The 27,424-nt window shown below is 37.4% G+C and overlaps 1 protein-coding gene across 1 annotated transcript in view; it reads left to right on the top strand.

The window, feature by feature from the left end:
- Positions 1–1,184: 1,184 nt before the first annotated feature.
- Positions 1,185–27,424, top strand: part of OLA1 (Obg like ATPase 1) — a 174,161-nt gene continuing 147,921 nt past the window's right edge. Inside the window, exons 1-4 of the mRNA XM_054562371.1 lie at positions 1,185–1,346; positions 2,630–2,730; positions 14,676–14,819; positions 22,562–22,689. Of these exons, the coding sequence (XP_054418346.1) occupies positions 2,630–2,730; positions 14,676–14,819; positions 22,562–22,689 (373 nt within the window). The 5' untranslated portion in view covers positions 1,185–1,346. The remainder of the gene's footprint in view (positions 1,347–2,629; positions 2,731–14,675; positions 14,820–22,561; positions 22,690–27,424) is intronic.

The raw sequence follows: 27,424 nt of genomic DNA, 5'->3' as shown, positions 1-27,424 counted from the left end.
AGATTTTAAAGTAATGGTTCCTCTCTTTTTCCACAAGAAGCAGTGTGAAAACCAACTGTAGAATTTCACTACCGAAACAGCAGTAAACAATTTAGGAATTGCTATGGTTATTCATAAAAGTTTATATTGATGGTGGGTACAAAATATAGACTAGTTAGCTCCCCTCTGTTTCTGTAGCTACGGTGTACTGAGACAGACACTGTTTTATTAAATATATAGTGTTGGTGATAAGGTAGGTAGACTGAGAAAATATAAATAGTACATATTATGAATATTAAGAAAGGAAATAAAGCCAATATCGAATCAGGTTGCCTGTGTCTTTAAGAATTTCCAAATTTACAGAAAAAGCTCTTTAACTCGCTTCCAGATCACTCTCATAGGGCTAAAAATGGTTTAGTTTGCTGTTTACAAGGAGTTCCAATTAAAGAAGCTTCTAGATTACTTTGTCCAGGGTCACACAGATACTGAGTAGTAGAATCCAGACTGGAAATTACGTTTCCCAAATTCTACAGGCCCCTGCTCTTAACCATTCGAAGGGAAAGGTGAGCAGGTGGGGGTAGGAGACGAATTGGCTCTATTAAAAGCATTCTGGGGTCCAATCCCTGAAAAATGCCTGAAGGATAGGTGATGAAGGAACCCTTAGATCATAAACTTCCCTTACTCCCTTTTTCCTTTAAGACATTTATTTAACAGCTTCTCACCACCCGGATTGATTGACTAAAGTCACAGACAAATGAGGCGAGCTAGGGCTGTGGTATCCGAGAAGTCGGTAGGAGTCCAAGCAGGGATGGAGCTGCTGTTCGCCAGACCTCAGGAGACTCGTCTCTGGGCGGGCGGGCCGGCCGTCAGTGAGAGGGGGTGCTTCGATGCCCAGTGGGTGAAGTGTAAAAGTGCAAGCTGGCGAGCGAGCGTGTGCAGGCAACGCAGGGAGCGCTCCCAGAAGGAAGCGGAGAACCAGGGACAAGAAATCACACTTGCTGAGAGGGCCGAAGACTCAGGTTTCGAGGTGTGGCAGAGGCCAGCTTCCGCTCTTACTCTGGCTCCCGCCTGATCCAGCCCAGGGCGGCTCCTCCCACCCTACTCCCGCCTCCCCACCGATCGAACCAATGGACGGAGTGGGCGAGTGTGCGGGGCGGAGAGGGGCGGAGAGGGGCGGAGCGCGCGGCCTGCGCGCAGGTGCGGCCCGGCGCCCGGCCCGCTCGTTTAGCCCCTGCTGCCGTCGTGCGTGCCGCTCGGCGGAGGGGCCGGGCCTGTGCTCACTCCTCCTTCCTCCCCGCCTCCTGCTGCCGGTAGGACCCATCTGCTTCTGTTTCTGGGACCCCGTGTCATCGCTGGCCCCGAGCACAGTGAGTTCCCTGGGAGGCTGGGGGCGCGTTCTCCGCCGCATGTACGGCGCCTTGGCCTGTTGCTCTGGGGCCAGCGTCAGGCAACGGCCAGGCGGCCGGGTGGAGTGAGGGCAGCAGGCAGCGTGGGGTGTGTGGATGAATGAGGCGCTCTCGGACTAGGCCGCGACTCCCCAGAGCGGCCCACGCCTCACGCCGGCACGTTGTGGGAAAAGCTTTCCTGGCCGGCCAGAGGCCCAGTCCATCGGGGGAATATGTTGGGTAGGGGCCCGCTTTGGCAGGGCGGCTGATCATCTCTCGTTAGGAGGCCAGAGGACTGAAGAGGCTCAGCTCTTGGCAGCTGTGCTTCGGAGGCCTGGGGTTTAGCCGGGAACAGGTGTGAGATAATTAAGACCCTGAGAAGGGAGCTCCCAGGCCGTCGGCGTCAGGGATCAAAGGCTGGAATTCGTGAGCAGGGCCTCAGCGTGGCCCCAGGTTCAACTGGATCCGCAAGACAGGGACATTTTTAGTTCGCAGTTTATAAACCGTGAGGTTGGCAATCCTCGTGAGTTCAATTTTCAGTAGTAAAGTGGGATTAATTCTGCACGGAGGAGCTTGGAGCCAGATGCCCCGGGACTGAGCAAGTTTCGATTTGTAAATAAAAAAAGGGGTAGTGGATTCATTTACATCTAGAAATAAGAGTGTAGATTCCGGAGATTGCTTAGGAGTCGTATACCTACAGTGCCAAAGTTGGGAGAGACTTGGTTGGAAAGACCTTGATATCATTATGGTTCATCCATGTGAAAAGTGGTGCTTGTGGGGCAAATGAGAAAGAACAGGTTCCAAAAAAAGACGGATGGTTTCGTGTAGATGACTTGGTTGCAGGTGGTTCTAGAATAGGTTTTCTTTGACTCTCCTCTGTGCTCCTGCTTCCTAAGGTTTTCATTGGTTTAACCTTATGTCAGAATTAAGAAATAAAGTGTTCTGTCAATAGTCTGGATGGAAGGTTGGCAGTTATTTTTTAAGTTTATTTTTGACTTACGATGCCACATGTTTTTAGGTCATGCTTTTCAGGACTTTTCAGGAGTGACTGCTTTGACAACTATTAGAATAGGATCTGTTGTAGAACTTAAAATTTTCTTTTTGTTGAAAAATAAAGTGGATTTAGCTGTGTCAGTTTTTGATTGATATATACAGTATTTTTTATTAATCTGTTATTTAATAATATGTTTTATATGGTGAAATGTATTCTTGGTTGATGGGGATAGTAAAACTTTTCTTTATGTATGTTTGTTTTGACATTTCAGATGCCCCCCAAAAAGGGAGGTGATGGAATTAAACCACCCCCGATCATTGGAAGATTTGGAACCTCCTTGAAAATTGGTATTGTCGGATTGCCAAATGTTGGGTAGGTGAATGTTGGGCTTTCCTCATATTTTTCTTGCAAATACTTTGGCCCCTGTTGTAGAAATGGGAACTCATGGGTAATTAAATTTAAACTGAAAGAGTTTACGAAGTTGGAATATTAATATGTTGCAAAACAAGATTTTGTTTAGTTGTATTTTATGTTCTATTTTCTATATAGATACTGTATTGAGACTTGAGTTACTTATATTCTTTGTTTTTCTTAAACTCAGAGGAAGAAGCAACAGAGTTAAAACATCAAGTTGAACCAGATCAGCTGTTTGCTTGAAACACTGTTAGTAGATACACAGTTTTGACTTTAAGTGGAAATGGACTAGTTTAAATTTGATTTTGCTGCTGACTGGCTATGTAGGCTGCCACCTAGGCTGGCTACCAAAGGCCATGCAGTAGGATATTTTAGGAAATAGTTTTAAAAGCCCCATTATAAATTTGATTACATTTTTGGTAGATCAGGGATTGGATAGCTAAATCTTTACTGGAGAAGGAGGTGATAATTTTAAATTTAACGCTGGAAGTTGCCAGATAAAGGATATTTGTTATAAAAGGGCTAAATCTGAAAGGTGTGAGAGCAAATATTTGAGTTCCATAATGTTTAAAATTAAAGCGAATTATTGCAAATAAGGCAGTATGTGGAGTTTATCATATAAATCTATACACTTGCAACCTGAATGTTCAGTCTACTTTTTTCATTATTTACCCTTCTATTTTAATGCCTTTTATTAACTTTAAAATGTACAGTGTCTCAAGAGTGATTAGGGTATGCTAATGGGTAAATAGATCCAAAATGGATTTATTAAGGTTATAAAGTATTTTGGCATGTGCTTTAGGCTTTTAGATTGGTGGCAAGTAGGACAACCATGTTCTTTGCTGTGGAAAGAGCCCCTTGGAGCCTGTCACAGGGATTGGTTAGTGAAAGGAGCATGGTATGACCAAGGAAGGCCGTTCTTAAATTTTTGTAATGTAAAACATAAACAAGTGTGGCTGTCCTAATTTTTCTCCTGAAGCTGAAGAGGTTTGCATTTTGAAGGGGTTTCCTGCTGTGATGTAGGCTGCTTGCAAAGTAAAATGAAATAGTGTGAAAATACAGTATAAGCAAAACAAATAATTAAGCAAAGTATCGTAGGGTGCTGTCATAAACTGGAAAGCAAGATATGGTCATCATGTATGTTGTGAGCTCTATTGCACCTGTAAGCAAGACATAGCTTTTAGATATTAACATACTTATTCTAGAATCACAGTGCAGTCAGTGCAGCTTGACTTTAAATGAGACTACTTTAAAGTTGGCCATCTTAAGTATTATATATGGTTTTTAGTTATAAAGCATAATAAAGATTATTGTATACGAGAATAACCTAATTGATTATCCAGTATAAATGTGCTGTTTATGCATTTAAATTAAATTCTCCTCCCACACCCCTGCCCCCATTTTATTGAGGTATACTTTACAAATAGTAGAATTCACTCATTTTAATAATGTACAGTTTGATGAATTTTGGCAGTTGTGTTTGGTTGTTAACATACCTAGTGTATGAAGATTTTGTTTCTAGATTTGTTCTGCTTTTTCTTACCTGAGTGACCCCTTATAAGTTAACTCCTCTTTGGCCAGTGTATTATTGTAGGTGGGAGCCTTGGAGGCTTCTTTTAAAAAAAAAAAATTCATTTTTTAAGAGCAGTTTTAGTTTCACAGAATTGAAGGGATGATGCAGAGATTTCCTGTATACTGCTTGCACTTACACATCTAGCCTTCCCTATTATAAACATTTCCTGGCAAAGTGGTACATTTGTTACAATTCATGAAACTATGTTAACACATCGTAATCAACCAAAAGTCCAGAGTTTATCTTAGGCCACACTCTTGGTGTTGTACCATCAATAGGTTTGGACAAATGTATAATGGCACATGTACCCACCATTATAGTGTCATACAAAGTAGTTTCACTGCCCTAAAAATCCTCTGTGCTCTATTCACCCATCTTGCCCCAACCATTAATCTTTTTATTGTTTCCATTGGTTTGCCTTTCCCAGAAAGTCATATAGTTGAAATCTTACATTATGTAGCTTTTTCAGATTTGATTCTTTCATGTAGTAATGTGCATTTAAGTTTTCTGCATATCTTTTCGTAGCTTAAATCATTCATTTCTTTTTAGTGCTCAGTACTATTCCACTGTCTGGATGTACTGTAGTTTATCCATTCACTGACGTCAGTAGGACTTCTTGGTTGCTTCGGAGTTTTGGCAATTATGAATAAAACTGCTATAAACATCCAGGAACAGGTTTTCATATGGACATACAATTTCAGCTTGTATGAGTAAATACCAAGGAGCATAATTGCTGGATTGTATGGTAAGACTGTTTAGTTTTGTAAGAAACACAAGTGTCTGCACCATTTTGCATTCCCACTAGCAGTGGATGAGAGTTCCGGTTGCTCCACATCCTTATCAGTGTTTATTTAGTGTTTACAGTGTTTGGATTTTGGCCACACTAATAGGTATGTAGTAGTGCCCCATTTTTGTTCTAATGTGCATTTCCCTGATGATATATCATGGGAAACATCTTTTTATATGCTTATTTGCTATTTGTATTAATATATCATCTTTGGCAAGGTGTCTGTTAAGGTATTGGCCCATCTTTTTGATCATGTTGTTTGTCTTATTGTTGTATTTTAAGAGTCCTTTGTAAATTTTGGATAACAGTTCTTTTTCAGGTATGTCTTTGCAAATATTTTCTCCTACTCTGTGGCTTGTTTTCTCAGTCTCTTGATATAGTCTTTCACAGAGCAGAAGTTTTTAATTTTAACGAGCTCTGGCTTATCTCTTGTTTCTTTCATGGATCATTCCTTTGGTGTTGTATCTAAGAAGTCATTGCTATAGGTTTTTCTCCTAGCTCTTAGGAGTTGTAATTTTTTTGTTGTTGATTTGAGAGAGAGAGAGAGAGGGAGGGAGGGAGGGAGAGAGAGGGAGAGAGAGATTGATTGATTGATTGATTTGTTGTTCCATTTATTTATGCACTCATTAGTTGATTCTTATATGTGCCCTGACTGGGAATTGAACCCACAACCTTGGTGTATCTGCATGCTCTAACCAACTGAACTACGCGGCCAGGGCCCTTAAAGAGTTGTATAGTTTTTGGATTTTTACATTTAGATCTGTGATCCATTTTGAGCTAATTTTTGTGAAAGGTGAAAGGTCTGTATCTAGATTCTTTTTTTTTTTTTTTTGCATGTGGATGTCCAGTTGTTCTAGCACCATTTGTTTAAAATGCTATCTTTCTTTCATTATATTGCATTTGTTCGAGAAACCAGATTTTGATATTTCAGACTTCTTTACTGTGTCATTGGACAGCTCTCCTGGTTGCTACCACTGCATGAGATGGGATTAGGTTCAACTGAGAATGTTGGATAACCTTGGCTTAAACAGAAGTTTCTTTTTTATGTAAAAATGAATTTTGCAGTCAGAGATTGGTATATTGACTTGACTTTATGAAGTCCTGAGGAATTCCAGATGCTTTCAATTTACCGTAGCCATCCCAAGGGTGGGGCCTTCATCTTCCTGGTTCAAGGTGTTATAAATTCCAGACAACTGGTAATCCAAAGCATCAAGGGGCCAAATTACTTGGCCTGCAGTCTCTTAGGGACTTTTTTCTCGGTAAGCTGAGCGGCACCCTGTCCCTTTGCTAACTTCTGCTAACATCCATTTGTCTAGATTTAGTCACAGAATTTATTTGCAAGGAATACTAGGAAAATGTCTCTATTTTGATGGCTATATGTTAAGAATTCTGGAATGAAGGAGAGAATGGATATTGGGGGACAGTTGTGTACTCTGAACATTCAGGAACTGTACCAGGGGAGTACTTGTCTTGCTTAATTGATATTTCTGGGAATGTGAATTGGTTGTTTCTGCAACTTGCCTTTTGTCAATTTGCCACAGACTAACCACAGATTGTTTTAAACATGTTGGTGATTATCTATCTATCTATCTATCTATCTATCTATCTATCTATCTATCATTTATTTATAATTGTGGCCACAGATTTTTTAAAAGCTATTTACTGTTGTTTAGGGAAAACACTGTAGGAAATGCTTTAAAAAAACCACAAGATAATTATGTTCATTGTTACAGTTTTCTATTGTGTAGCAGACCATTCCTTAAGTTCATGGTCTTAGTAATAACAATTTCTTATTTCATGATTCTTTCTCACTTTGGATGTTTTGTGTGGCTGCACTCAGCTGGTGGCTAGTCAGTACTAGGAGGTCCAAGATGGCCACACCTGCAGGCCTGGAGTCTTATCAGGGTTGGCTGGAAGTCAGGCATTTCTGCCTTCCTTTACCTGGCCTCTTTCTCTCCAAGTGGTTTCCAGCCCAACATCTTTATAGCACAGTGGGTAGTTCCCAAGAGAGTGAAAGTGTGGTAATGGCACAACATACTTCTACTTAATTCTTTTGGTCAAAAGAAGTGGTGATACCAGACCAGAGACAAAGAGGGTGGGGGAAAAATAGGCTCTCTCTTTATGGGAGGAGTGGCAAAAAAATGTGTGCTGTCTTTAATCCACTGCAGTCTACTAATTTCCTAATAGGGCTTGTATGAGGCCTATGTGTGCCCTGGAGAAGTCTTCTTGGCTGATTCTTAACTTTTTCTTCTTACTGTAGAGGCTCCATTCTTGATTGCTTAAAGAACCTCTCTAGAGTGAGATTCTCTAGGCTGCAAATATTGGTGATCAGAACATTTTCATCCTAAAGAGCAGATAAAGTTAAGTAGAGAGTCAGAGATTCCCATGTCTGTTGAATGGACAGATAAGCAAACTTTTAAAAACAACCTGAGTATGTACTAGGTGCTTAATAAGTAATTGGCATATATTTATTTTTCATGCTGGCTAGATTTTTAAAAATATTTGATTATAAAAATTTTATACACAGACAAGCCACTGAATTTTTATATGTAATAATGTTTATTAGATAAACATTATATACAAGGAACAATAAACAATTATGTTTATTCTATTCCTGGGATAAATTATACTTTTCTTTTGTAGTCATAAATTTTTAGCTTTAATTTTTTACGTACAATTTTTAATAATTTGTTTTTTGCAAAGTGCTTGCATGAACTAGTATGAAATTGATGTGGAAGTAAAGGTACAGGGTGGTACAGATTATATATTTTAACTATTTTTTTTATGTCATTTAAGGCCTTTTAAATATGTTTGCTTTTGATAGAACTATAGCAAAAGGCAATAGTGATGTGAATGCCAAAGCTGGTACTCATTTTTGTCATTCCTTTGCAGAATTTGACACTATCAGTAACTCCCCATCTGTCTTACTCTTCCTTCAGTCTTTTATGCTTGCTATATACTTCCTATGTTTGCTCCCTAATAATAGGTTTCTGTTCTTGGCTGTCTTCTCTTTTATACTTTCTCCCTAGGCAGTCTCATCCTTTCCTGATTTTAATCGTCTATTGACTTCTATTTTCTAAATTTACACATTCTGCTCAGGTTGCATCTGAGTTCCAGATTCATATATCTTCTGCCCTGAATATCTCTAGTTAAATGTCTCCACTCAGCATGTCTAAGACTGAGCTCATTGCCTCTTCTATTCCCTATTTGGGCAATAATACTACTTTCCATTCAGATGCTTGAGAGATTTATCTTTTTATCCTTTTCTAAAAATGTATTTTTCAGTAGGGCACCAAACCTATTTTATTTTCTAAAAGATTTTATTTATTTATTTTGAGAAAGGGGGGAAGGGAGGGAGAAAGAGGGAGAGAAACATCAATGTGTGAGAGATACATTGACCTGGTTGCCTCTTGCACGCCCTCAACTGGGGACCTGGCCTATAACCCAGGCATGTGCCCTGACTGGGAATTGAACCAGGGACCTTTAGGTTCACAAGTTGGCACTCAATCCACTGAGCCACACCAGCCAGGGCTATTTTCTCTTTTTAAATCCTCACCCGAGGATATGTTTATTGATTTTTTTTTTTTTTTTTTTTTTTTTTTAGAGACTAAGAGGATGGGGAAGGAGGGAAGGATGGAGAGAGAGTGAGGGGGGGGAGAGGGGAGAGAGAGAAAAAGATACATTGATTTATGTGAAAGGGAAGCATCAGTTGGTTGCCTCCCATATACCCCTCAGAGGGATCGAACCTGTAACCTTTTGGTGTACTGGACATTGCTTCAACCAACTGAGCTACCTGGCCAGGGCACCAATCTATTTTTTTCATATCTTCATTCATTTCTCACTGGAAATATTGCAGAGGCTTTTTTTTTTTTTTTTTTAAACTGCTCCAGTCAGTGAAAGGGTAACTTTATTGAGGCCCCAGGGCTGAGGGGGTTCAGGCAAGGGGGGACCCCGTTGGCCGGGGAGATGGTGGAGGGGCCTTATTTTTGAGGCTCAGGTTGTTGATGCAGCTGCACCAATTGACAGCTCAGGGATGCAGGCTGGTGCAGTGCTTGCAGCAGATCTTGTTGCAGTTGTACTTCTGGGAGAACTGGGGGAGGAAGGGCTCGAAGATGCCTTCCTGCAGACACAGCACCAAGTACAATGAGGACTCTTTGTGTATATTGTAGTTAGAGAGAGTTTGCCAGCTGTTTGCCTGCAAAAGTCAGACACTCCTGGTCAGGTAGAATGCCCTCCTTGTCTTGGATTAGAGCTTTGAAATTCTCAGTAGGAGGCGAATTAAGCTCCACATTCTGAAGGAAGGAGTATCAGAATTTGCAGACATTTGTTAGAACCACCACAGTAAATTTATTAATATTATGGGAGAAAGATATTTTGAGGCTAGTCAAATGTTCTGTTTCTCTTTAAAGTTTCCCCGACTACATTTTATCATCCCTCAGTAGGTTTTGCCTGCAGCAGTTATTAGTGGTGTGTTAATGGTGATTTCCTACTTCCCTTATTTATTTTACACTTATTATTTGTAATTCTTCTATAAGGAAGATTTGTCTTCCCCCCCCTCGTTTTGTTATTTATTCAGTTATTTATATAGTTCTATTTGGGCTCACTACATTTTGTTTTAATCTTTGTTTCAATATTGCCAAAACTGTTCATTTTGTTTGTTCAAATTGTTCTGTCTTTGGCAATTGGGAGCTCTGTTAAGTTGCCTCTTACGTCCTTTTGACATATCCCAATTATTTTCTTTCTTTTTTAAAAGTAGTTTCTCACTCTCTGACACTATAAGATGTTTCAGACTAACACTGTGTTTTTCCTGCTCCACCTTGAGTCCAGGGAGCCCAGTTTTCTTTTACTGGAGAATTGTGGTTAGAAACTAAGATTTGGGGTATAGGTATGAGATGTGCTGCTGATGTAGTACTGCTTTTAGGCCCTCTCACTTGCCAGGACATATATATGGTTATTCTAACCAATGTATACTACACTCATTGGTATTTATTTCTGTCATCTGTATTTATTTCTGTATCTAGCAGATAGACTTTTTTTTTTTAACTGTTTAATTATGTCTAAACTCAAAGCACTTTGAAAGAACATTCTACTTTTTTCCATGTTTTGGATGTGTGTCTTATAAATGGTTAATTCAGGGTGCTGTGGATTTGCATCGATATCCTGACTTCCCAATACATGTTGTAATTTTGCACTAGGTTTTGGATAAAACACCTAGTTGGTCAGATTTACTTACTACAGTAAAATATCAAGAATTAAGTATTTAGGCTCTAAATGGTAGGGTCATACATTAAATCTAGCCACTCTTTCTTTATTCAATGTTATCATTGCTGAAATAATACTTATGTAAACCCTTTCTTTTTGCAAAAGAGAGATTGCTGCAATTTTGAACCTTCCTCCTACTTTCAAGTTTTAATAATAACCTTAAAGGATCTAAATGTGTGTGTGTGTGTGTGTGTGTGTGTGTGTGTGTAAAATCTTCATTTCACAAAAGCTTTATGGGCTTTTAACACTTCAGGCTTAGGCCAAAACTTTCAAATTCTTTGCTTTTGCAAGGCTTTTCTTTAATAGATTTGAATAGATCAAAATGTCTTAACTTGCCACTAAGTCTATAGTAAAAATCCTTAGACAAAATTTTTTCTTCTTTATTTCTTTTTACTTTTTTGTACTTACAAAGTGATTGGAAGATACGGATGACTTTATGGAATTTAAAATCCATGTTCATGATAAGGTGATCTGTGAAAATGGAGATTTGCCTTCCAAGTCTAGTTTGTATGTAAGAATTTTTTCAGCCTAAGAGATAATGGAACTTTCTTTATGTTTTTACCATATGATATGATTGAAGGGGTAAACTTTCTTTCTTTTTATAAAATATATTTTTGTCGGTGTAGATGGTAAAAAATGCTATACTTAATAATAGCCTTAAATTTGAAAATGACTCCATAAACTCCTTGCAGTCTTTTTACATCACAGTTACTATGACTGTGGTAATAACAATGAGCAGGGTTTATTGTTTTTTTTTTTTAAATAAGATGTAAAAAACTACAGTTGCAGTTGTTCTGTCCCCTCCCTCCTCCAAAAACATATAACTGATCTATAAGTGTTTGGATTAATTAATATATTTAAATTTTGTTTTAAGTACTTTTATTGTAACATTATTTTGTAATGTTTTTATTGTAAGCATACAATATTTTAGTTATGTTTTAGATAACTAAGGCCATGCATTGTTCTGGCTACTTAAGTATCACTTTTTATTTGTTTTTGTGGATAGGGAAATAAGATATAAAGAGTGGCCAATTTATGTCATCATTTACTTTTGTAGTTTTCCCTCTTGGGAGAAATATCTTGAGGGTTCTGGTTGTGTTCTTTAGGCCCTTCCTCTAAATTTCCTCCAAATCCTTTGCTTGGCTCTCTGTCCTCCAGCATCAGCTTTCAATGGGTATAAAGCCTGGATTCTGGGCCTCTTTCTTCTGCCCAGAATGGGCAGATGTCTCTAAGGTAAAAGTGGCTGTGGAGGTCAGATCACTTATTTGAGGCTTCCTCCGCCTCCCCCAAGTATTTCCAGGTTCCTAGCCCCTTCAGATGCTTTCTTAATTCTGCATGTATATGGCTTTTCTATTTCTGTGTGAGAGTTGTAATCTCCGGTTAGCTTTTTTGCATCTTACCCAAAAGCAGAATTTCCTCCCTCCCCCAGTTGTTGAAGAAATCTGGTTATTTGTCTATAGAATTTTCCAAGTTTTGATTTTGTTGATTGCATATTTATGGTATCATTTAGTATGTTCTTGTGTTTGCTGTATTTCCTATAAAATGGTAGTAATATCTAAGGCTTGATCAGATTGATAACCGATAATTTTTATGGTGAGAGTACATGAAAGATGGTGTATATATTAGTACTGTTAGGTACTATTTTTCCGCCCTTGTGCAGTGTTAACTATCATTGGTGATCGTTTCCCAGCTTCATTGATTCCTAAGTGTTGCAGAATGGTAGTATTCTAAATTTTTTATTCTTTCCTCATTTATGGGCTGGAATATATCTATAAAATAATATTACTGCCAACTCTTTGATACTCTAAAATTTGTTTGTGTAGAAAAGATACAATAAGTGTTTTACTTAATCTTCAAAAGAATCTATCACCTAGCACCCTTAAAACGTGGCCAGAGAGGGTTTTTGGGTTTTGTTCTGTTGAGGATTATTAACAACTCACGGATTTATAAAGTTTCTGTTGACCCTTGAACAACCAGGATCTGAGGGTGTCAGCATGGTTAGAGGCACCCATGCTGGCACAGTAGAAAATCTGCCTCTAAATCAGACTTCTGTGTATGCAGATGCCTAAATTTGGGTTGAAAATTGATTTGTTAAAATTTATTATAGCTATTCTTATTGATGCTCAGACTGATCCATTTTGGCCAGTCAGCCTATTCACGTTGACCTTAGAGTGCTTTTGATAGGACTCTGTGGCCTTTAATAGCTTCCTTGTGTTCCCTTGAGAAAAAATGTTTGAGAATCATCTTGTATACTTCTGGTCCCAGACCTGGAATTAGCCATTTCTCCAAGAAGTCCTGGTCATTTTGAATGGACATAGTATTTATAGATCATAGTCTGAATGTGAGTTCTACTTTAAAAAATTTTCTGCCCTATTATATGTGTTAATTTTTAAAACATTCTTTTATAAGAGTTTATTTGAGCCAAATTGATGACATCTGCCAGGGAGCAAGATCTCACATACACCCAATATATGAGTATGTGTTAATTTTTAAAATTGTGTTAAGCTTCAGCGCCTTTCTGGCAGTAGATGAACTATAACTCTATAAATGTACAGATTACTTTAAATTAAGTACTGTGACATGTATATTAACAGGATTGAAATTACAATCACTAGAAATTAGTGATTTCTTTTCACTCTTAGAGTTCTGGATTGTTACCAGGCTCTTGGAGGTTGCCAATATAAATTTTATGACAGTCACTGTTAATTCAGTGGGTTGTTAGCTGAGTCTGAATCTAGCCCAGTGTTTCTAAAACCTGACTTTACATATACATCACCTGAGATATTTTTAGAATATTGGGATGTATACCAGGTCTTGAAAGAGACTTGGTAATGTCTGCTTTTACATTCTCAGCTGATTCTATTATAGGCAGGCTTTTGAAAGCTACTGGTTTGATCAGTGGTGCTCTAAGCAACTAGTAATGATTTAAGTGGCTATTTTTATCTTGTTTCTACTCTTTTTTTAAAAATATTTAGTCTGAATGTGATATAAGAGCAATATTTAAACACCTATAGGCAGGTACAGGTTTTAAGCGTCTTGTTTCCAAAACAACCTTCTCACCAGTATTTAGATAAGTGTTGATGTTTGCCTTTATCCATTAATCTTACAAGGTTCTTAGAGTTAAAAAAAAAAGGACTGTTTCTTTGGTTTAAAAGTTCAATGAGATGAGCTAACTATACTAAGTGTAAATTTTTCTTGATGAGTGTAGGCTTAGATTTCACCTTAATAGACATTTTTGCATTAAAAAATGTTTGAAAAAGAGAATAATAGTCATCCATAATCCCACTATGCTCACACAACCATTATACTTTTGAATATTCTTTTGTTTCAAACTCGGTCTATTTGTAAACGTTTTTACAAAATCATATCTAGCTAGAGTTAGCAAGCACCAGTCTCAGAGTCTCTCATATAATCCTTAACTACTTTCTCAAATCCTCCAGTTTTAAAAAATTATATAATACTTATTTTTATTTTAAATTCTCATATGTATTACAGTTCTATTTCTGGAGCAAGGAAAAGTCAGATCAACAAAGCTTTAAATTTTTTTTCTTTATTTTAATCTATGATTTTTGGCATGTAATTATCATTTTAAAAAATGTGACTCGTGTTAATATGAGTTGGCGTTCTCTGAGCATGTATTGCCTGATAAGAATCAGATAATTAGAAAACTATTGACCAACTTATTATTAATAGATTTTTAAAATTTATGTTATACCTTGGAAAAATTTCACATTTTGACTTTCATAACATAATTTCATAATTCTAGACTTAGCAGTAATCCTTATATACTAAAAATTAGAAGGGAGTCTGAGCTACAACCTCCCATTTTCTGTTAGACAATTAGCATCTTCTAGCCCCCAATTTAGAATGCTTGGGAAGTGACTGACCTAACTAGGTACACATCTATGTACGTTTATGCTAGAGAAACTTACATTAAGTAGAGGTGAAGTGATAAGCTGGTACTACCAGGGACTTTAGGAATGAAATAGATTTGTGGTGTGATATGGAGCTAGCTGTCATTTACAGTAAAGATTCTTTGGGAAAATGCTTGTCACATTTCAAATAGCCAGAGATAGGAACATAACCTAATTTATAAATCGTGAGCTGCATTGTTGTAAATTTTACTCATTGCTGTTAGTAAAAATGTATTCTTCCTCCCCATCTCTTTCCCTGATTGGTTTGTAATTTTCATGGATCTTATTTGAGCATTGAAATGAGAATGAGATAAATTTTTCTGAGTGTTAGCCTAAGAATTGATTCAATTATTTTTATCCATTTTAGGAAGTCTACCTTCTTCAATGTATTAACCAATAGTCAGGCTTCAGCAGAAAACTTCCCATTCTGCACTATTGATCCAAATGAGAGCAGAGTACCTGTGCCAGATGAAAGGTTTGATTTTCTTTGCCAGTACCACAAACCAGCAAGGTAAGAAAATCTTTATGCCAAGGTTTATTCAGTGGCCCTGTATAAACTGAGTAAATATCTGTAAGTGATATATTTTAAATCATGTGGGACATTTTATTTCCCAAAATTAATGTAGTATTATTGTTTGGGGTTGCAAGTAAAGTAGGGCATGGAGAGGGTGAGGGATACATCGGGTTGTTTACACTGCAGTTATTTTTTTCTTGGAGAATGTGAAGTAGAGGAAGTAATTAGTCTGTATTATATGATCTCATTTATATAAAATTATACATGTATGTATGTATTCATAGGAAAATGGATGAAATGAAGATCACAAATTAATTGACAGTTATCCTTGGGTAATAAAATTTTTAGGGGATTTTTACTTCATTTCTTAAATTCCTCCATATTTGAAATTTTTATAAATTTTTATAACAAGCATGTATATTTTCTTTAATTAGAAAAAATAAGGTAAGTTTATTGTAGAAAGTTCAGACAATATGGAAATGTATAAAGAGAGTAAAAAATTACTATACTTCTACCTTGATCTAATAAATACTTTGAAAGTATATTTTTCCATATTTTCCCCTGAATATGTGCACATGTACTTACAGAAATAGGACACTTTTTTACTTGGGGTATTATTAATATTTTTTTCTAGATTAAAAAGAGCAAAGTAAATCATAATTATTATATGAATGTGCACTTTCTTTCCCTATTATTGAGAGCTTAGTTTACTTATCGTTTTTCACTGTTTTGAATAAATCCCAAATTTCTGTCTCCAACCTTGAATTCTGCTGAACTTTAGACATGTATCTAACTGCCTTCTTGATACTGACAACAGGTGCCTCAGACTTGGCATGTCCAAAATGGGCTGCTGATTTCACTTTGCCTTGTGTCACATTTGTTCTTCCTCAACACATTTATAATTTCATTAAACAGCACTGTTATTTTTCCAGTTGTTTAAGTCAGAACCCAAAATTTATCCTTCATCTTTTTGCCTCTCTCCTATATTCAGACTATCAGCAGTTCCTATGAGTTCTAACTACAAAGTATATACCAAATCCATTTACTTCTCCAACTTTCATCCACAAGTTTTAGCATCTATTGATTTTTTGATTAATTATTACTATGATGATTGTCACATGGTGTTTTTGTAATTCCATCATTGCTTCATTTATTAGTTGGCATCCTTCTATAAGGAAGTGCTTTCTTCTTTTATTCATTCATGTATTTATTCATATCAGTGTTACTCAGTTGGTTATAATCTGTCACAGTCATTGAGTATAGCTGAAATCATATTCCTGAAATTAGTTCCTCAAGGTGACTTTGGTGTCCTTTTAAAGACCTTTTTATTTTTAAATTATTTCAAATTTATATAAAAGCTGCAAAATATCACATAGAATGCTTATATATCCTTTATGTAAATTTCTCCAAATCGTTGAGAATAAGTTACAGCCTTGATGCCACACTGCACTTCAGATCTTCAGTTTGTGTTTACTAAATACAGACACTCTCCTACATAATCACAGTGAACCCATCAAAATCAGGGCATTAACACTGGTCCAGTATTACCATCTAATTTACAAGTTGCATTTAGATTTCTCCAGTTGTCCTAATAATGTGCTATTTGCTCAGTCTCTTTGTATGTAGCCAATACCTTTTCTTTTCTTTTTTTTTTTTTAATTGTCATCACCCAAAGAAAAGCCCACTGACTTTAGAGAGGGGAAAGGAGGGAGAGGGAGAGAAACATTGATGTGAGAGGAAAACGTTGATTGGTTGCCTTTCTCAGACCTGGGATTGAACCTGCAACCTAGGCATGTGTCCTGACCAAGAATTGAACTCAACAACCTTCCGGTTCATAGGACCACACTTCAGCAACACTGGCCACACTGACCACAGGACTGTAGCCAGTCTCTTGACCCTAATGGATTGTGACCTGATTTGGACTCCAGATTGGGCCTTGGCTACTGTTGTGCTGCCTGCTCTCCCCATACTGTCTCTCCTTGTGTGGATCCTTGCCATTGCCAGACTTTGTGGTCATGTGACCTTGCTGAAATTTTTCAGAAACATGAGAACTATATTAAAGCTCTTGGATTTTCAAATTTATTGAAATTTTAGGCAGTGAGGGAATTAATTTTTTAAAATTTCCCTTGCTTTAACTTTAGTAGTGAACATTGACTAAATGCCATTATGGATTTTGGCCTCTGTGGTTAAGCAAATAAAGAATTGACATTAATTCTTCCTTTCCCTTCCCCCTCTTCTACCCCTTCCCCAAGCACATTACCTTGACTTTCCTCTCTCCCAAGATCCAGGGGCACTTCTTGTGCCTCTGTGACTTGTTTCCTTAGCCCATTTCTTCTTTGGCTCACTTTTACTACCTCTGTAACTATCTAAATAAACTTTGTTATAATTTGAAAAAAGAATTGACAATAATTCATAGCATTTCTTTTCTTGCTACCCCAAACTACTCTGTTAGATTATTTTTGATGAAAGGAATATACTATTCATCATATCAGTCTGTTCTAATGAAGAAAAACATATTTTTAGTATTCTATGTTCATTATACTTTAGTGATTAAAAGATTTTTCACCTGACTGTTTTATTCTCAAGAATGTTTCATATGGCCCTGGCTGGTGTGACTTAGTGGATTGAGTGCTGACCTGCAAAGCAAGAGGTCGTTAGTTTGATTCCCAGTCAGGGCACATTCCTGGGTTGCAGGCCAGGTCCCCAGTAGGGAGTGTGTGAGAGGCAACCACACATTGATGTTTTGCTCCCTCTCTTTTTCCCTCCCTTCCCCTCTCTCTAAAGATAAATAAATACAATCTTAAAAAAAAGTTTCATATTGTCTAAGAACATTATTTTGTTCATGTAGTCATGAAATCATTGGTACAGTCATGAAATATCCTTGAATTAGGGCTTAAGTAGTTATTTTTTGAGATGTTGTGTTACTAGTTTAAACCTTAAATCAAGAATCAGAAATTAAGACACTCATTTTCATTAGGAAATAGTCTTAGAGCTATAGATTGTCCTGTGTAGTTTCCTCATAAAAGGAAACTGAAGCCCAGAGAAGTGAAATGATTTTCCCAAGGTCACACATAATAAGAGTCAACCAGGAGTAGAACCCAAGTCTTTTCATTTCAAATGCAGTAACTTTCCGTTCATATCCCTGCTACTGTACTTTATATGTAACATGTGGATGTTTTTAGTTGTTAGAAATGATATCATTTAAGCTGATATCATTATTGGCTTACACATGTTGAGTTAAAAAATTGGTTTACTGCCCTGGCCAGGTGATGCAGACTGGAGTGTAATCCCATACACCAAAGGTTGTGAGTTCTGTTCCCAATCAGGTTGAGTGTTCAGTTCCTGGTTGGAGTGTGTATGGGAGGCAGCTGCTTGATGTCTCTGTCTCTGTCTGTCTGTCCGTCCATCTGTGTCTCTCTCTCCACCTGCACCCTCTCTCAAATCAATAAACACATCCTTGGATGAGGGTTAAAATTTTTTTTCAAAAATTTGATGTATTGAGTTAATAACAAGTAGCATGGTGTTGGTTTAGGCAACTCAATTGTGTAGAGTTGGTTTCTTTTCCTTTTCATTTGACTTTATTTCTTAGCTTGATGTAAGATTGCCTTCCCCTTGTGGTCACAGGATGTTTCTCAAATCTTGAAATTGTATGCTTTCTTATCCACCTTCAGTTTGAAGGAAAGGGGCTTGCTTCTAGAAGCTCTGTCAGAAGACTGATGAGCTTCTGTTCAAGAACACTGCTAACTTGGCAAACTTCTCAAGTCTTTCTTGGCAAAAGAGGCAAGGTGAAGGTCTTAGAACCATTTGTCCTTCCAAGGGGATGAGATTAAACTTGTATAGGCCTAAGCTACATGCCTCTTTTTTAGAGTTAGGGTAGAGCCAGCTTCTCCAAAGCACTGGAATAACCTGGGAAGGTATGGCTAGCCAAAGGAAAATCAGTATAGTTACGAAGAGAGGGGCACAGGATGTTAGGGAGGCAACCACAAGATCCAACAGAAAAACACCTACCCCATTTTATGTGTTTTCTGTAGCTTTGCTGATAACAATTATCAAGTAATTTCTATCTATAAATTCTTTATAGAACAATTATTTTAAAAGGACTTGTTTTTCATGCAGCTAATAAGGAAGTATTTTGTGGAACATTTAAAAAAATTATATTTTATTGATATGCTGTTACAGTTGTTTCAATTTTCCCTCTTTTTCCCCCTCCACTCAGCATCCCCCCTCCCTCAGGCAATCCCCACACCATTGTTCATGTCCATGGGTCATGTGTATAAGTTCTTAGGCTACTCCATGTCCTCTACTGCATTTTACATCTTCACGGATATTCTGTAACTACCTATTTGTACTTAATCCCTTCACCTCTTTATCCATTCCCCTAAATCACCTTCCCATCTGGTAACTATCAAAATGCTCTTTGTATCCATGATTCTGTCTCTGTTGTTACTGTTTGCTTAGTTTGTTTTTTAGGTTCAGTTGTTGATAGATGTGTATTTATTGCTATTTTATTGTTCATAGTTTTGATCTTCTTTTTCTTAAATAGGTCTATTAACATTTCATATAATAATGATTTGGTGATGATGAATTCCTTAAGTTTTTCTTGTCTGGGAAGTTATTTATCTGCCCTTCAGTTCTAAATGGGAGGTTTGCTGGGTAGAACAAGCTTGGCTATAGGTCTCTGCTTTTCATGACTTTGAATATTTCTTGCCAATGCCTTCTAGCCTGCAAAGTTTCTTTTGAGAAGTCAGCTGACAGTCTAATAGGAAATCTCCTGTAGGTCACTAACTACTCTTCTCTCGCTGCTTTAGGAGTCTCTCTTTATCTTTAACCTTTGGCATTTGAATTATGATGTGACTTGGTGAGAGCCTCTTGGTGTCCATTTTGTTTGGGACTCCCAGTGCTTCCTGGACTTCTATGTGCATTTCCTTCACCAAATTAGGGAAGTTTTCTTTTGTTATTCTCTCAAATACATTTCCAATGTCTTGCTTTTTCTTTTCTTCTTCTGGTGCCCCTATGATGCTAATGTTCAAGTGCTTGAAGTTATACCAGAGGCTGCTTCTGCTATCATCATTTTTTTATTCTTTTTTCTTCTGATTGGTTGTTTTTTGGTTCCTTATGTCCCAAATTATTGACTTGATTCTTGGCTTCATCCACTCTACTGTTGTTTCCCTGTAAATTGTTGTTTATTTCAATTAGTGTGTCCTTCATTTCTGTCTGGATCTGTTTTATGCTGATCAGGTGCTCACTAAGTTCCTTGAGCATCCTCATAACCAGTGTTTTGAACTCTGCATCTGAGAGATTGCTTATCTCCATTTTTAGCTCTTTTTCTGGAGTTTTGATCTGTCCTTTCATTTGGGACATGTCTCTTTGTCTCCTCATTTTGTTAGGCTCCCTGTGTTTGTTTCTATGTATTAGGTAGAGCTGCTCCGACTGCCTGTCTTGGTAGCATGGCCTAAAGTAGTAGGTGTCTGTAGGGTCCAGTGGCACAGCCTCCCCTATGACTCAGGCTAGGTACTCGAGGTGTGTCCTTCCTGTGGGCTGAGTATACCCTCCTCTTGTAGTTGAGCCTTGGTTGTTTTTGGCAGGTCAATGGGAGGGATTCACCCAGGCCAGTCAGCTGCAAGGACTGGCTGTGACCACTGACCACTAACCTCTGCCCTCTGTGGAGGATCAGCTGTGCAGGGGCAGGGTGGTGGTGCTCCAGTATGGTCTGTAGCTGTCCACTGGGTGCGCTGGCCCTGGGGTTTCCCAGGTGGTGCAGGTCAGTGTCAGCCCTTACCTGTGTCCTGTCTGGGGCCACCCTGCCTGAGCTGTAAAGCAATCTGAGATGGCTGCTCCTTGTGCTGGGCTTGGAGATTCCCAGGTGAAGCCAAACTATGATTCTAGGCTGGCTGTTGCTAGTGCCGGGCCTGGGGCCACTTAACAAGAAGCATAGGGGCTTTGGGCTCACTGAGGCTGGCTGTTGCTTGTTTGAGAGGATTTAGGAGGTTGTGAAGAATGAGCCACAACCAGCCATTCATATGGAAAAGCCACTCTTCACATCTTGGATGGGCTTGAGGATGGGTGGGATGGAGTCTCCTGGGATCTCCAGGGTGGGGCAAACAGTGTTAGCCAGGTTGGTGGAGACTCGGGTATGGCACAAGCCTGCCGGCTTTGTGGCTCTGTGACTCTCTGGTTCTGTGGCTCTGTGGAGAGGGGGTTCATAAAAGGGACAATGGCCTCTGCCCACCTTTCTGCCTGGGAGAAAGCTGTCCTCCAGCTCCCACCTTCATGCCAGGCACTTCACTTCCTCCCTGTGTGTTACTGGTGCCTTTCAAGCTGCTATCTTGGTGCTGGAGCTCAGAGGTAGTAAGTCTGAGTAAGTCTGTGTGCGGGTTCTTTAACAGGAACTGCTTGGTCCTCCAGATGTTTCTTCCACCAACTCAATCCCTGCTAGTTTTTGCAGCCAGAAGTTATGGGGACTTACCATCCTGGCACTGGAACCCTGGGCTGGTGGGGCCTGGTGTGGGGCTGGACTCCTTGTTCCTGAGATATCCCTCCTGAGATTTTATTTACCATACATGGATATGGGACCAGCCCATTCTATGTCTCTGCACCCCTACCAGTCTTGATGGATGTGGTTTCTTTAATTTTGTAATTGTCAGACTACTGACAACTTGATTTCTGATAGTTCTGTGTGATGGTTGTTCTATCAGTTTAATTGTAATTTTGATGTGGTTGTGCAAGGAGGCGAGCCATGTTTTCCTATGTTGCCATTTTGACCAGAAATCTCTTTTGTAGTTTTTATGTTGTATTTTATCTATCCTGTGGTAAAATTGACATTCTGGAAAAAAAAAAAAACCTCTTTTGTAAATTGACAAAGAATACATACATACATGTATCTTATATCATACACCTTTGTTATATGATATTAAATTATCTTTATTTAGTCCTGCACTTTAATATCCTTTTTTACATGGCTGACTTGTTTTCCTAACTTGGTTTCTGACTTATGTTAATGTGCATTTACTTTGAGCAAAGCAAAGGTTTTTTTGTATATATGTCTAACTGTTGCTATTGTTTACAACTTGTTTATTACCATAATGATGACTGCGTCACTTCATTACATGCAGTTTTTGGCTATATAATCTATATGGTGATTAAATGCAAACCCTGATATCCTGTGTTTGAATCCCAGTTTTGTCACAACTAGCTGAGTGATCCTCTATGCAACTGGTTTCTGAAGGCTTAATTTTCTCATCCGTAAAGTAGGGTTAATAAATAACACCTACCTGATAGAATTGTTTTGAACTTTGAAATGATTACATGAAATGCAAAGCTTTTAGCCCCGTGACTGGCACAAATTACATTGGCTTATTCTATGGTAGTTACCTTGCATTGTGTTAGTATGCTCTTTAAATGTTCTCCACTGTAAATTTTGTGTATGTGTGCATGTGCCAGTAGAATAGGATAGTAAAATTAATGATACGAGTTTTATTTTTTAGAGACACATTAAAAACAGCTGCTCTCCTTTTTCTTTCATTTTCCTACACAAGAAAGTCCTAATGTATGAAAGATTACTTCTTATTCATTTACTTATTTATTTTCGTAGTTTTTATCAAATCATTATTGAGACTCTTCTAAACATTGTTTTAGAAAGGAAGGAATTAATTCATGTAAAATGTATGGGAAATTTATTTGTTTGATAAGTAGATTCTTAGGTCTGTTTTATAATAAAACTATCTTTTGTTTTTTTTCAGCAAAATTCCTGCCTTTCTAAATGTAGTGGATATTGCTGGTCTTGTAAAAGGAGCTCACAATGGACAGGGCTTGGGAAATGCCTTTTTATCGCATATTAGTGCCTGTGATGGAATCTTTCATCTAACACGTGAGTACAGCTGTTTATTTAACTGATTGATCTCATTATGATCAATGTTTTTTTCCATTATTGCTCAAATAAAATTAGAAATGACTGATTAATAGAAGATGTACTTTGCTTCACAAGATGAATCATGAATTCATTTGTTAATTGTGACATTGATGTTATTTAGTATAATATCCATATGAGAGGGCTTATTTTATAGCATGTGTATGCTGTGTTGGTATTATATTCTAATTGAATTTTATCTGCTGTTCTGGATTAGATTCACTGAGAAGTTTCTATGTGGAAGTAATGGCATTTTGAAGTTTTCTTAACTTGTGGAACTTCTCTGCATTCTTATTTTTCCATGTGTTAAGAAGGCAGAATTGATAGAGGAGGGGATTGCCATTATTTTAGAGGAGCGAAGGGCGTCCAGGTGATTTATTAGAGATGAAAAGTATAAGGAGAAACTGTATGTAAGATAATCCTTAACGGAGAGAGGGATAGGAAGCAAAGATAGCCCTAGCCAGTGGCACTCAGTTGGAGTGTTGTTATATACACCAAAAGGCTTAGGGTTCGATTTCCCAGTCAGGGCACATGCCTAAGTTGCAGGTTTGATCCCTGGTTAGGGCACGTACGAGAGGCAACCAATCGATGTTTCTCTCTAGCATTGATGATTTTTTCTCTCTCCTTTCTAAAATCAATGAACATATTTTAAAAACTAAAAAAAAAAAAACCAAAAAAAAAAAAACCTAAAAAAAAAAAAAGAGCTTCACTAACTTATTTTTTAAAAAAGCAAAGAGAAAACAAGTAGAACCATGTGTTGGTTTGTGTCCTTTTGACTGCAAAAGTGAGCTAAAAACATAGTAATTATCTGAAAGAATAGGAAGGTTTAGGTAAAAGCTCAGGTTAAGACTGCACTTTATGGCAAAATTATGAGAAAATTAATGCAAAAAAATTAGACAAATTAGAGATAGGTGCCAGCTGTGGTCTGGTTTAGTGTTTTTGTTTCTGTGTGTTACTGGTCCTCAACTGCATACCTATAGCAATTGAAAATGAACATCTAGAAAATTTTATGTCAGTTTGACTAGTTTTTTGTCATTCGAATTTAATAAAATTGTGCTAGTTTTTGGTAGGTCTTTTGAGTTCATTTGCCTAGTAATTCATTTTTATTTTATTTTACGAGACACCTACCACAAACAGTTTGAGAAGCCCTGCTCTAGGTAGCTTCACTTTGGATGAAGATATGGAAATGTCTTCTGGAAGGGTTTGTGGTACAGGAAGAGAATAAAGTTATGAGTAGGAGTGGAGGTGGTGGAAATTCATGTAAAGTAGTGTTACCTAAAGCCTGTATATTAATGAGAGCCTTTTATTCTCTGACAGTTTTCTTTTTTTATTGGTTCTGGTGAGAGTCGTAAAGTGAGGGTAGAATCTAGTGTGACAGCTGGGTTCCTGTGCAGGGGTAGTTGAATGAATCGTCATGTCATTCACTGAGTTATGTTGAATATAGAAGGAGCAGTAAGTCTTGAGAGAGAGTTGATAAGTTCAGTTTGGGACAGTTTTTGAATTTGTATACCTGGGATATCCACGTAGGAGATGTCTATAAGGAAGTAGGATTGATAGGGTAGGTGTGGCAGGAGTATGGGGGAAGAGAGCTGAAGGTTTGGGTATGAGAGTGATTAAACTAATAGGTAGAATAGAGCTTAACAAAGGGTAGGAGTGAAAATAGGAGAGGACTGAAAAGTGCAAGGCTCATTCATCTGATTTCCTGATAAGGTTCAAGAGCAGATACCCTGGGTATAAAGGGGGGTGGTGGTTAGAGATGGACTTTTGACTTAAAATCTTTTTTTTAAAATTTTTAAAAAAGATTATTATTTTTAGAGAAGGGAAGGGAGGGAGAAGGAGAGGGAGAGAAACATCAATGTTGCATCGATGTGTGGTTGCATCTCGTGCGCCCCCTACTGGGGACCTGGCCTGCAACCCAGGCATGTGCTCTGCACTGGGAATCCAACTGGTGACCCTTAGGTTCGCAGGCCGGAGCTCAATCCACTGAGCCACACCAGGCAGGGCTGACTTAAAATCTTCAGAGCAGGTAAAGTTTAAGGTGATGGTAAGATCCTGATAATAGTCTGAAGCCATTAATAAATGTAATAAAGTCTTTGGTTTTATTGTTTTTTAATATGATATTCATCCATGTTTTTCTAACCATCAGGGGAAAAATGAATTTGGTCTGAATTGTACATACTTTATTAGATTTCAGTGAGGCTAAAGGTATTGTTAGGAAAGGAAAAAAATCCAATTAAAATAGATACCATGCTTTGTTATAGTGATTGATTTCAGAGATGTTAAACTGAAAATACAGGGTCGGGCAGAAATAATGCCTGCTTGAGTATGGTTGGTAGGTACTAATACGGGTGTAATAATTCATAGTTTTAATTTGAATATTTTACCTAAGATGTCATATGGTGTGCTTGAGTGTGATATTGTTATGTTGCAGAATTACATGCTTATGATTTTGTAATTAAAAAGGAGTGTTATTTGTGCTGGACCCTCTATGCATCTTAGAATTAATGAAATAGGGTATCCGTTACTGTATAGCACATGGAACACAGAATGATATGTTTATAGCTAGAATTTTAAAAACCTTCACAGAATTACTATTAGTAAAAAAGAGTTGTAGGGCTCTGACCTGTGTGACTCAATTGGTTGGGAGCTGTCTCACAAAGTGAGATGTCACCAGTTTGATTCCCAGTGAGGGCGCATGCCTGGGTTGTGTTTCCGTCCTCCTTTGGTATGTGTACAAGAGGCAACTGATTGATGTTTCTTTCTCACATTAATGTTTCTCTCCCTCTCTTTCTCCTTCCCTTTCCATCTCTCTAAAAATAAATAAATAAAATCTTTTAAAAATAAAAATAAAGTTGTAGAGATTAAAAAGATAAAATGATTACTATGAAGCTATTAAAATGGAAAAATCTTCAATTCAAAATTATATATTTTCATCTTCAGTAGTTTATTAAAATGCAGGTGAAATAAGATTTTTATCTTTTATATTCTTTACTGAAAGATTATTTTCTTCAAATATCTTTAAGTCACCAGAAATGCAGTTTGCTTGGTTGTTTATTTATTGTTCATTAATTAAATAGTAAATGCTTTCTGTTCTGGGTGCTGCAAATATCAAGAAGGTAGCTAAATTAATATAATCTCTGGTTTTATGTAGTTTCTATACTAGTGGTGGAAATAAACATTAAATAATTATACCAATAAATGTGTAATTACATTGCTGGATTTTAAACAACTTCCTGGTGAATTGTTTATTGCCTATTACCACATGTTTGAAACTTATTTTAGTTTTTTAACATCATAATTTTTTATTTTGGCGAGGAAAAAATCCATTATTTTGTGTTGATGTCTTTTAGTTTCTCCATTTTCGTTTCAGAAAGTTGATTGAAAACCCCTAAGGAAAGGGACAGCAGTGTGATGGTACATAGCGCTAGTGTTTAGGGCACATTGAGCTTCTCCGTCGGAACTTCTGAAAGTTGGGGAGAGAAACAATTGTTAATGGGAAGTTTAGGTTTTTTACTGAGCTTTAACTTATTAATGCTGTGTTTTTCTCCATCTTAAAAAATTATCTAACTTTGTTTACTTCCCTGTTATTAGATGTATATAAATGTATACATTGTCTCAAAAACTTATATTTGTTTTAAATGTAAGTAGTTATTTTGACAGGCTTGCTTTGGTTTGAAGTCTTTAGATCACTGTATCTTATTCTTTTGGTACATTATTTACAGAGCACCTCTTTTTAAGTGTGCTAAATTCTGAGGGATGTAATGATGAGTAAAAACAGATATGACTTTTGCCTTCATGGAGTTTATAATACAGTGGAAGAGAAGAAATTAAATAAACATCACATAAATACTGGACATCAATCTTCAACTGTACAATGAAGAGAGTCAGTGTGTGCGTGCGTAGTGTTACCTTGAGGAAGTGATGGTTATGCTGAGAGATAAAGGTTGTGGGGGAGCTAATAAGTTAGTTGAGGGAGGAAGGAGAGATCGATTATTTAGAGTAAATTGCTTGTTTCAAGCCCTGTCACACGGAAAGAACTGTGAGTGTGGATAGGATGAATGGTGAGAAGTAGGAGTGATGGAAAAGAGCCTGAGGAGGTAGTTGGAGATTCACCATGTCCACAATATTAAGAATTTCCTTTCTTTGTGGCTTAAACATAAAGGGTTTTAAGTGAGACTTGGGATAGGGAGACAAATTATATTGTTCCAGGGGCTTATTTTGTAGGTATTCAACTGAGTTGCAATTTTTAATGTTTTAAGAAATCAAAATGGAGTTAGGCACCCAGAGTTTGAAATTTCATTGATTTTAAAATGTTTTTTTCAAGATACTCATGATAGATGAAGTTTAACCGTGAAAAATGTATAATACTTATTTTGTAAAAGCATCAGTATGCATACTTAATTTGCCCCTCAAATTGCATTTTTTCCCCCTTATGGGGTTTGTTGTCTAATGCTTAGATATTTAAGATCCTTCCCCCATTAGTCATTTAGAGTTCTCTTTAAAACTTTATTTTTGGTGGTTTTCTTGTTCGGAAGGTACACTAGTAAGGACATGAGGGATGCTAGAAGCAATGGAAGATTACCTTGTTTGCATTTGTGGAGATCTGGAGTTGTAGCTTTTAAAGTGTATTTTTAAAGCTACTGTATTCAACAGAAATTCTTTATGAATTCTCTATGAATTTTCCTTTTCTTTGGAT

Source organism: Pteronotus mesoamericanus, unplaced genomic scaffold (assembly GCF_021234165.1).
Source record: "Pteronotus mesoamericanus isolate MK-2021 breed Mesoamerican mustached bat unplaced genomic scaffold, CSHL_Meso_final scaffold_651, whole genome shotgun sequence".
In the NCBI taxonomy this organism is placed as follows: Eukaryota; Metazoa; Chordata; class Mammalia; order Chiroptera; family Mormoopidae; genus Pteronotus; species Pteronotus mesoamericanus.
This window is presented reverse-complemented; position numbering and strand designations above follow the sequence as displayed.